We start from the raw sequence: 11,892 nt of genomic DNA, 5'->3' as shown, positions 1-11,892 counted from the left end.
CAATTAAGATTTCTACCGAAGGACTTTCTCCAACAAGTTATAGAAATCTAGATAACACTACAAGAAAATGACCACTGAAAGGCATGAACACTCAGCCAAAGAACTGCATGGATTTTTCTGCATAAGTTTCAAAACTGGAATGAAACTGCTTGAAAGAAGAATATTTCTTTTTAGTAGAGGCTCAAGGTCATAAGAATCATACAGGTCCTTAAGGTTCCACATGGCCCAATTAGCCCTCTACTTGAGATATATGTAGCTAATAAGGCTGAATAACTCAAAAGCCTTTAAAAGTGGGCCCAAAGAGATTCAATGAACACATTTCTTTCCTGTCTCAGTGAACAAATATGAGATGGGGGGAATACTAGCTTTATGTGTGTATGGCAGAAAAGAAGTCTAAAAGTATGATAGACAAGCTAAACTTGTTAACCAGATGGGAACCTCCCTTTTAAAAAGCAAGATTTTCCAAGCTGTAACCTTATATCACATTAAAGAAAGCATATATTTATTATCACTATAGATTGACCTCTCTATTAAGACTTTACTTGTAAAATACAAGGAAGTTCGTGAAAGTAATACTATACCTTTTGCAGAATGAACTTGAATTCTGGAGATGTGAACAAAAAAAACAGAAAAAAAGAAAAGAAATATGGTTAACATTGCTTATTTAAAATTAGAAACTGCAACATGAATCCAAACTCTACTTTAGTTCTACAACTATATAAAACTTCTTTGCAAACTCCTGAATGAGTAGGTGTACAAGATGAGGGGAACTCGAGGATAACAACTATAGTGAATGCACTCAGTAGTCCTACGAGGCTACCTAATCTAGCTGAGTTTCCCACTGTTAAAAGCTAGGACCATACATTCTAGAAACAGACCAAAAATTTAAAAGTTCCTCTAAAATACAATGGCTAGTTATGCAATACTCCACATGATGGGGATATTACGACTTTATTACTTCTAGAGGAAACTGACTTCCTTTTGATGCTTCTGACTGTGTACTACTACTATGACCAAGCACTATACAACTTGTGTGACTACCACACATAGGGAAATGAAAATTGGGAAGGAGAACATCTACCTAAAACTCATTATTTTATGTAATCCGAAAATCCTGTTGATTTTATCTTCAGGAGGCAGGTAATTCCAGAACTGAACACTATTACACAAAAAGTCTACATAGCAACTGACAATGGGCAACAATTCACAAATATAAGGTACTTCCTCCAAAAATAAGATTGTTGCCAATGTGTAGAAGTCTGTTAAGTTTCTGATAACAAATTAGTGAAAGACTTCCTAGCAAACCTATATAGATCCGCAAATACTTCTGAACTGTGGAATGAAGTTTCAATCTTGCAAGCCTATGACTTAAACCATGCAAATTAATCCAAGTCTTTCCATAGGATTAGAAAGCAATTAAACTGCAAAAAGAGTAAAAGTGCTCAATGGACCATGCTAACTAAGATGACACTAGGGTTCTTTGGATCCAAGGCCATCCGGCACATAGGAGATGACGTGAAAACGGCTAATAAAAACTTCACAGCCTCAACTTTGAGAACTATTTTAAGCAACCTATAATGTTGCCTAATTCTTTTTAAATTTCTGAACAGCAGGCACAGATGATCTGGCTGCATTAGGAAAAGGACAATGGTCTCATACTCTACCTAACAGTTACACTGGGATTTTTCTCTACAGATATATATTGGTACCTGACAGAACAGATTTATAAACGGGCTACAAAACAAAATGTTTCACTAGAAATTTTGAACACTGGCAAAAAATGAAGGCATTAAAGGACAAATTACACATTGTAGCACTCAGGTCTAGAATTTGGAGGGTAAAAGGTATTCTATCCATTTATCAGCCTCCTCTAGGATTCAAACTTTGAACATTAATTTTTTCCCTTAATTACAATTAAAATTCCTAAGATGCAGGCAGTGCTGAGGATTTATCTGGTCACCTTCAAATATGGCCTATAAAAATTGAAGGAAGGGGCCTCAGGCTAACTGTTAAACTACTTCCTAACTAATGTTTAGAAATATATGTGGTATATTTTTTAAACCAAAAGCACCTCAAAATGTCCTTATTTTGATCATAACCATCTACCCAGAAGATAAGTCACAATCTTACCTAACAGATTACAGTAAAAAGAAGGAAGGTAAAAAATTTTCTCTCCCTTAAGGATATTCACAGCCAAGTAAATGCCAGGCTACAGTGGCCCCACTTTTAATCAGCTACAATGAAAGGGTTGTTTAAGGCAGTGCTGTTAGAAGCCAAGTCCCTCAGTCAAGCTTGGAAAGAAGCCAAATAAGTTATTTTTAATTTTGCAAAATAAAAAAAATGCAAGACATTTAGTCCTTAAATGATTCTACCAACACATATGTCTGCCTTCAACCCCTTCCTTCCCTCCAAGTGCCGTTGCCCAATCTACATCATCGCTCCCAAAGTTCTGATGTTCAACTTAATTTATTTTTTAAAAAACACCTTTGGCCATGGAAGCAAATCCAGCTGGTTATGACCCTCCCCTGATTTGAATTTACATACAAGATTTTCAGGGAGCAGAACACAGTGACTCTTATAAACCTTAGGGCTGGTTGGTCTGTAGTATACCAAGTAGCAACAGAAGTGCTGGGAGCAAACCAAAATCTGAAATAGTTAACAAATCCCATCATAAACTTACTGTGATTTTAAGTAGGAAAAAAAATTTAGTTTCCAAATCTTAAAAGAAAATCAGGCCTTTAAGTCGTAGCTTCTTTAACACACTGCACAACCATTTTTAAAACTCTGGGAAGTTAAGATACTATGGATGGTCTTGGTGAACTGAAAGGAGATGTTTCATAATAACTGAGTGGCCCTTTTGGAAAGCTGCCTACAACAGGAACTTTTCTCTTTACTCATCTGTAAAATGAAGAGGTTATGCTAGATGACCTCTAAAGCCCCTTCCATCTCTAAAATTCTATTGCTTTCATGCCAAATTCAATTAATCCAATATAATTTTCTTACCAATGGCCACGAGTCAGCCCTATGAGAGTAATCCTTAGCTAGGTTCCCTAAAGGCTAGGCAGTGAGGGCATTCCCTTGAGATGAAATGGGAAAGCACTGCACCAAGTTGTTTCCTTTCCAGTTTAAAAGCTCAGAGCCTGCCCCTGTTCCCTTGGGGTGATAAAAATCCTTTCATATGGCCCTAAGAGCTCCAAAAGGTTTCCAGAATTGACAACCATTTAGGGAACCAAGTCCAACAAAACTATTTTCCCCAGGATATCTAATCCAGGAGAGCAGCTAGGAGTACCCTGATCTGGAGAACACTGCATATCCTTTGCTACAGGGGCATCTTATGTTACATGGGTATCCAAATGCCTACACTTAGAGAATGGATATCCTTTATTACAGGGGTATAAATCTAGCAGAAAGTGCTTCAGCAACCATTATACTATAAAAAGTCACCATGTATGTGGAAAGATATTTCATATATAAACCACCGTACTTCCAACTGAAACAGCGAACAACTAGGATTTCACAGGTTAAAGTAAAATAAAAAACATTTTAGAGTATTCAGCTATAGGGGCTAATTTCAAGTCACAAATTGACTGTTTATGAATCCAAGTATTTAAAATGGACATGATTCCCGAAAAAATAGTGAACATTTGGGTGCCTTGGTTAGGAATCTTGTCTTCTTATTAGAATAAAAAATTTCAACATTTCTGGACAACTCTTCCTGGGAAGAAACTCAGACTTTTAAGGCCTGAAATAAATGTAAAAGTTTCCCCTTCCAAGTACATTAAAACCTTACTTTAGCACAGTATTGGTCATACGGTGGGTCTCATCTTGAACTCCATTTTTTTAAAACCCCAGCTCTCATTATATCTCCAAACATAAGGTTCACCTACGTCGGGCCCTCAAGGTGGCACAGTGGATACAGCACCAGCCCTGGAGTCAGGAGGACCTGAATTCAAATTTGACTTTAGACACTTGTTTCCAAAAACAACAATAAATATACACTGACCTGTGTGGAGATTCAGTGGTATGGAAATGGGGGACCAGCATTTAAAAGAAGTTACAAACAGCTACCATTTCTAATCTACTCAAGCTACTTATTGTCTAGGGAGATGATATTAGGTGATCTGGGCTGCTCCAACTGCTACTTTGCAAAATACTGATGCTGATCTCCAAAAAAATCATCCTGTCTATTACCACACTATTGTTTCATAGAAATAACAGCACAATTCTCCAAAACTAAAGGCATATTTTTTCAAAAAACTTTTAAGGAAAAATCTTCAAGAATTCAGTAAACTAAATGAAGAAGAAAAAAATATATATTTTAGTACTTCACAAGAAACCCTCACCGTCTGGTACTCAGGTCCTTTCCCATTTAACATGGCTACTGTCTTTGGACAACAGATCATCACTGAGAATATACTTGAAGTCTTTCTAAAACTTTTGTTCCTGTTTCCTTTGAGGGCTCAGGATCACCTCTGGGCAACAATGAGGCATCTTAACTAGGACTTGGTTGGAAGGGATGAAACCCATTAAAATGAAAACATAACATGATCTCTATTGGGACCTAAGAATGAAGACCATGACAAAATTAAAGTGCTGGTTCTGAGAAGGATGTTGTGTTCTGCTAACCTTTTGTTTTCATAGATCAACTCTGAATAGTGTTGCTTTACAAAGAAGTAGACCACAGAGCAGGCTCAAGACATAAGACTGATGGCACCTGGGTTTTCAATAGAGTCCACTGGATTCTGAGTTTCAGCATAAAAGATAACATTTCTAAACATGCGTGCTCAACAGATGTAAAGAGGAATCTAATGATGCTTCAGCAAGCAGCGGTCACTGTAGCCAAAGGGCACCTGTCCAGCCAAGGTCTTCATAAAAATCTTGACCACTTTTCAACTTGAATAACTTTACAGATATGATTTTAAAAAAAAAATGCCCATCTGTAAATGGCTCCCCAAAATCACTGTTCAAGTTCTTGAGAGCTACATCTGGCCACTGTTCCCAGGCATTCTTATTTCATTTTGTGTCACAAAACAGAAACGGCTGCTGCAGACATGGGATTACATAAAGCCATGTTCTGTGGGAAGCAGAACTGACATTATCACCGGGGGAAATCATTCAATTTAACCTCAAAAGCTGTTTGCTGGGAGTTCTGTGCAAGGCAGAGGAGTGAAGGTCTGAATATAAAGCCAAGTCGCTTTTACCCCACCAGAACTGCCAGAAATGGAGCAAATAAAACAAGGAACAACAAACTCTTTTTGGGATTGTAATTTCTTCTGCATGAGAGCCCCCTCCACCAACTTAGATCAACTGCTCCTTCTTCCATGACCAAAACTGAGAAAGCAAACGACTAGATGGCCAAGCCATTCAAAATGATGAATGACCACCTCTGATCTCAGCTGGGGTGATTGTGTGTAGGTTATAGAGACTAGCTTAGTCATACAATCTGGTGCCAGATCCATCAAGGTCAAAGTATTTCCAGCTTTACAGAGGTGGCTAAAACCTGTGCTCATCTGCCATAGTCACAGAGCCCAAGGCCACCTCTATGCCAAGGACTTTGTGACATTAGTAAGAGTGTTAGGTTAACTTCTGATACCCACATAGCAAAGGAATGGGGCAGGTTTCCTGAAGCTCACCCCTCTCGACCCACTGAATGTACTTCCTTACACTTTCACTTCCCCACTGTGGAGGGGCAGGGAGAGAAGGGACAGCTCACAGGACCTGTCTACATGCATCATAATTCTGGTCAAATTCAATGAGGGAAGTTAACAAAAACCACTGGCTAAGTCAGTCTAAAGACTGAAGATAAAGCCCCTGGCGGCTTTACTTGTGCTCTTGCTCTCTTTTTATAGTCCCAAGTTAACTATATTGACAAATGATTAATCAGAAGAGATTTGCTATGGAACATGAGTGTTCCTATCTCAGAACACTGTGAAGGTGGTTTTCAAGACAAGTGTCTACTGCCCAAAGTGGCCCAGCAAGGAAAGTCCAGTGTGCACAGCAGCTTGAAGGTCCTTCTAGTCACGGTGATCAAGAGGCTTCTCAGCCCACTAACCTGACCTCATGCAGACAATGCATAATCTCTCTTGTACCTATAGAATATTAATAATATTCTATAATAATAGAGCAGCTAAGAGAGTCTTCTCAGCTCTCTTACCTAGATGCTAGAAACTAGACATGAGTGACTAGACTGGTTCTGGTGTCTGGTGCCCTGGCCCCTGACCTGCCTCAGTGAGGCAATCTGACATTAAGTCAGGGTAAGAAATGACCATGTCCTCTGGCTAGGGGCCACTGAAAAGAACATTTAGAGAAGTCCTCTAGAAAAATGGAATAATAGTTACTAACTAAAGTGACCTTTAAGTCAGAAAGGCAAACTTTAAGGAATTTCACTCTAATCACACATCAAAAAAAAATGGCCTAGGTCGAACCAAATAGATAGTTGTTACTTTTATACATTTAATTTTGTTTTTTTAATGTCTTGAGGAGAAAAGATCTAAAGTAGAACAGCAGATTTTTCCCCAGTCCCTTCACATTCCACACATACCCTACCTACAAAAAAGTTAGAAGAAGGAGAACTCTCTCCACATTAAAAGTAAACAGAGGAGACATGGAAACAAAACCTTGGTCTTCAACAGGCCTAAAACTCACTTACTGACAAAGACTGACATAACCCTGGACACCCAAAAGGGTAAAATTCTCAAACTTTTAGCAACGATACTTTTGGGAGAGCTTACCCTGCCTCAGGGAAATCATCAAAAGAAGATGTGATGAAAAGAAGAAACTTTACCATTTTCTCTTGATTAAGATAAGTCAGAAAAAAGTCACCCCAGAAATGACAGTTCTAGCAAAGAACAGCAGATTAGAAACCCAGAATGATAACTTGGGAGAGAAAATTTTCTTCCTTAAGTTGGTTGAGGAATTAAAAACCAGGTTTGGAGTTTGTCCCTCTGGAGGGTGATATGTTCACTGAAATCACATATTTAGAACTGAAAAGGACCTTACAGTTTACAGAGTCCAACTCTCTTATTTTACATAAATGAGAAAACTGAGGTCTACAGAGATCACATGATTTACTCTGGACCACAAAGCCTGAAGGCAGGCCTTGCTGACTCCAAATCCAGTGTTCTGTCCACAACCGGCTGTCTTTACAAAACGTGTAAAAGGGCACATCTTGTCCTTGAGTTCTGAACTAAAGGGGCAGAGAACTGAAAGTAAACAATGATCTTGTACATATGGCACTTATCTACAGAATCATGTTCTCTATAACTGAGAGAATCTTTGAACACAACGGGCATGAGGGAAAACTGAGTCTCAGTAACCATAACTATATCTTTGGCCACCAGTAAAACCTAACAAACTGCTAAACTGAATCTTGTTACATGAAATTTAGTTATCTGCTAAACTGTCTGCTGGAAGAATTTTTGTCTTTATAACACAGTTATCCAGTGTTCTATCATTAATATTCTATAGGTACAACAGAGATTACGCACTGTCTCCATGAGGCAGCATAGGTATATTGATCAAGCCATAAACCGCTACATAAATGCCAGGTATTATTGCTTCTATAAATCCTGTAAATGGAACAAGGCTGTAGTCAAAGTTTCTCAAGACACTTTGCAATAAAACGTCTCTTTAGTTCAGACATGCAGGGGCCTTACTTCAAATGAGACTTTGCTCTCTCATCTCGAAGGAATATTTCCTTAGTTTCCAACTGAAAACACGGCCCCTTCCCATTACTAGCACTTGCTGGGTATGACAAAGTCACAGCTGCCATCCTCTCAACTGGCCCCCTCAAAGCCTATCAGAGCTTCTAGCTGCACCCACAAGGGGACCTTAATTCTGTACAATATTGTCTTTCTAGGCTCCCTCAAGGTGCCGGAAAAAAACTATAATCACATGGGAAAAGGTGCAAGAAATAAAGCTTTCTCTATTTCTCTGTTTTGAATCTATTTTAGGGGTGTAAACAGATGCATCTATGAGAAAGAAGCCAGGATACATCTCCTGGGCAAACAGGGACACACCTACAGGAAGCACAGACACACCCCTGACCTGCTAATGCTTTCTGGACAAGTTCGATAAACTGTATGAGAACATTTAGAGCTGCTCAATTCAACTTCATTAACAAGTGTGCAGGAGCACAGAACACAGTCTGGGGCAGAGGGGAGGCAGCGATGCCGATTACAAGCCAACACTGCTCACAGCTAGAGACACGTTTCTCCTTTTCTGAAAGTGATTCAAGAGATTACCAGAGTGAATGTATGGGGTGCAAGGAGCACATTGAGCCGCTCAGGCACAGACATTCTGAGACAACTGAGGCTGAATTCAGGACTTGTGTCTAGGTCAACACTAATTGCTGCATCAAACCTGCCTAGAAATTCAGGCTCAGTGGGGATGGGGACACAGTAGGGAAAAGGGCACATTGATCTTATGATGCTCCTACTCTATCATCTATAGAGGTGATATTGGAAAAGGAGGCACAGCCGGCTGGGGAATGGTCAGTGAAATAACGGATGTGCTGAGGCAGTAGAGCCTAAGGAAGCCCTTCATCTTTTCTGTCCTGGGCGTGCTAACACTGGGAGGCACCGGTTGACTCTCAACTGTACTGAGTGATGACTGATACCACCCTTCCTGCTAAAACCACAGAGTAAATGGATGAGAGAACATATTTCTGAGCAATGCAAGCTTCATATTTTAACTTGGTAGGACAATCAGAATACTGGGTAAAGAAAGGCCATCTCCAAGTTGATTCATCCCACAACTCTTTAAAATGGAAAATTAGGAGGATATATATATACATATATATGTACATATATATGTTTGTATTTGGAAAGGAAAAGAAAAGAATAGATGACAGAGATAAAAACTGATATTCTAAATCCTTTTCTAAAAAAAAAGTCCCTCTGAGAAGAGAGCAAGACTTTTTATTTTTAATCACCTGATCGTGCCAGATGATATCATTTTTCTAGGGTCAAGCCCCAAATTCACCTGCTTCATTCCATATACTAACTAGCTTACGAATTGAATGTTTAGGACATTTCTCTTCTACTGAAAACTCAGCTGTCCTTTCTTCCTATGCTGGAATTTAGTTCAAATTCCTTACAAAAATAAGGGGGGAGGGGGCAGGGGAACGGGGTAGGGGGAGAGGGCGGAGGGAGAGGGCAATGCCTTCTGCTCAGTTTTAAGAAAACCACAAGACAACTCAAATTAAAAGTATACACCAAACTGGTAGATCTACTAAGGGATTGTGTTCCTGACACTTCATGCTTCAGGGGAACAGAAGAAACAGATGCCTTCTTACCTCAGAGTCTTCACTTTTACGGTCACTCTGAAAAAAAGGAAAAAAAATCAAATTTAAGGAAATACGCAAATAACAAAGAAACACATACATGCAGAGCCAGCTGTACTAGGGAAGGAGCACCATGGTTTCCCAACAACATGCAGGAGCCACCAGACAATGGCACATGGGCCAAATCACTGGCAGTAAAGGTACTTTTCATTAGAGATGAAAAAATTTAGACATAAGAAAAATTTACAACTTGTTCCTTCTGATGGTGAACCAGCACTAAGTACTCATCCTTATAAATATGAATATGTACCCAAGGACAGCAACGAGTTTATCAGAATTTCACCCTCTTCTGTAACAAGCCTCTCTCCCTCCCCTTCCCCATCACAGCCTGTAGCTCAACACCACTTACTGGATGGACTTCCCCAATGAAGTACTGTTTGAGCATTTGCTTGGCATCAGAAGAGTGTCCCACATCTTCAAAGCTTTCAGTTGCATCCCGACCAGCTTGTTCCATCAGAACTTCTTCTCCACCCGGGTGCTGAGAGAAAAGAAAAGAAAGAGAAATCCCCTGAATCCAAGGCTCATTGTAAGTAAGATAACAGCTCGTTTCCTCCCATCACCTTCAACCTTTTTTACCTTAGTAAAGTGGTTTCTGACCCCAAGCTCAAGAAACTTCTGGTTAGAAACCAAGGGGACTTGAGGCAATCCTAAGGAGAAAGGGGGAAGAGTCCCTGCATTCATTCTGTACATAGCCTGACCAGCTTCACAAGCAGCAAACCCCTTTCAGCATAAAGGATCAACAATATCATTTCACCTTTTGTCAGAAAGAATTTGGGCCACAAATCACGCTTACACTACAGCCTTCATCTCAGGTGGGGAGGTCCCACCAGACCACCATCAGAAGTAGAGGTATAAGAGAAAGGAGAATGAAAAATATTCATATGTAAGGAGATTAATATAATATTTATAAAGCTATCTTTGGGAGTCAGTAGAGTGCATGGACTTCGATGTTAAAATTATAACAAAGACAAGGTGGCTATCCAATTACATTCCCTGAAATATAACTACACGTAGTAAAAAAAGTCTTGATATAATCTGCTGTCTATAAAGTATCACTTCTACTCTCCCCAATATTTCAACGGGGTTCCACAGCAGAACATGAAATCTTTGAAGGCAGGATTTTTTCTTTTTTTGTGCTGATATTCCTAGCAAAGTTCTTTGTGTATTAGGACTTTTATAAGTGTTTGTTGAATTGAATTAAATTCTACTGCATTGAAAAAAAAATTTAATAAAAGTTTGGTTATTCATATCCTCAAAAAAACTGAGCACACCTCATATTTACAAGCATTAGAGCTACAAGGGGTCTTATTTTATAAATTTACTATTAGGTAATCCAACTCTCTTTATTTTATTTTTTTCCCCTCTTTATCTTATAGATAAGAGAAACTGACATCCAAAAGGCAATGACTTGTCCAAAAACACACAACCAAAACTAATTTCCCAATTCCTAGTTCAGGGCTCCATTCACACTATGCTCTTCTTGAGTGTACTGCATGTGTGTATTTGTCCTTTGCTGCCGAAAAAGACCCTGCCATTAGAGAAATAAAGACATGATTTGCACTTGACTGCTTTGAGTGAGGGAGGGCTGTGCAGGTCACCAGCCTCACTTCTCCTCCAGAGCCATCTGAATTCAGTGACCAGATATTCATCAGGATGACTGGAGATGACCCAGGATGAGGCAATTGGGGTTAAGTGATTTGCCCAAGGTCACACAGCTAGTGAGTGTCAAGTGTCTGAGATGAGAGCTGAACTCAGGCCCTCCTGACTCCTGCACAGATGCTCTATCCACTGCATCACCTAGCTGCCCCTGAGTGTACTGTAAATACACTAATAATAGTCTATCAGTTAATGCTTAATTATTACTCAAAAAAAATCTTCAAGGTCTAAAAGACCTTGACCACCTTTCAGAAAATAACAGTAATATGTAACCAGATCTTCTTATTCAAGATGGATAATTAACCAAACGAACTGTGAAGATGGAGAGGCTTAATTAATTCACCCTGAATTGGGTTAGAAAAATCCAAAACAATTGCTGTCGGAGGTAGGGGAAACGACCTGAAGTCTGTTCTCCAGAGTCATCTTCTGTTAAAACTTCCGTCACTGCAGCTGGCTAAATGAATTACAGAATGATCCTGAGGAGTTCGTAAGCAACAGCTCAAGTTCCACAAAGGATGTTCCACACTTTCCAATAAGTGAAAGTCATGGTATTGTCAGCATGAGTACTTCATTCACCATCGAAGAATGGAATCCCTCAAAGTCTGTGTGAGCTCCTATTGCCAAAAAATATTTACTCCTATGGGGTTCAACCACAGAGAATGTCACACGACAGAACTGCTTGGGTACACTATGCATCAATGTTATCCAGCTCCAACTGGGTTCTCACTGCAGCAAGACAGTCCTTTTACTTCTCACCCACTGAGTCTCCATCTCATCTACCACAGAAGCTATTCCAAACTTTCTCCTCCCTCCTCAAGTCTCTCTCTTTCCCTCTTACTTTACTGAGAAAATTGAGGCCATTTCATATGTTTTTTCTCCTCCTCTTCTAAAAA

General features: G+C 39.5%; 1 protein-coding gene across 2 annotated transcripts in view; it reads right to left on the bottom strand.

Annotated features, from left to right (window-relative positions):
• CYB5B (cytochrome b5 type B) overlaps positions 1 to 11,892 on the bottom strand; it is a 150,318-nt gene that overhangs the window by 100,988 nt on the left and 37,438 nt on the right. For both annotated transcript variants that reach the window (XM_072636455.1, XM_072636454.1), the window contains exons 2-4: positions 9,693 to 9,821; positions 9,296 to 9,322; positions 582 to 604 (exon numbers count right to left, since the gene is read on the bottom strand). In XM_072636455.1, the coding sequence (XP_072492556.1) occupies positions 582 to 604; positions 9,296 to 9,322; positions 9,693 to 9,821 (179 nt within the window). The remainder of the gene's footprint in view (positions 1 to 581; positions 605 to 9,295; positions 9,323 to 9,692; positions 9,822 to 11,892) is intronic.

This window comes from Notamacropus eugenii, chromosome 1 (assembly GCF_028372415.1).
Source record: "Notamacropus eugenii isolate mMacEug1 chromosome 1, mMacEug1.pri_v2, whole genome shotgun sequence".
NCBI classification, from domain to species: domain Eukaryota; kingdom Metazoa; phylum Chordata; class Mammalia; order Diprotodontia; family Macropodidae; genus Notamacropus; species Notamacropus eugenii.
The sequence above is the reverse complement of the archived record's forward strand: the minus strand, read 5'-3'. Positions and strand labels throughout refer to the sequence as shown.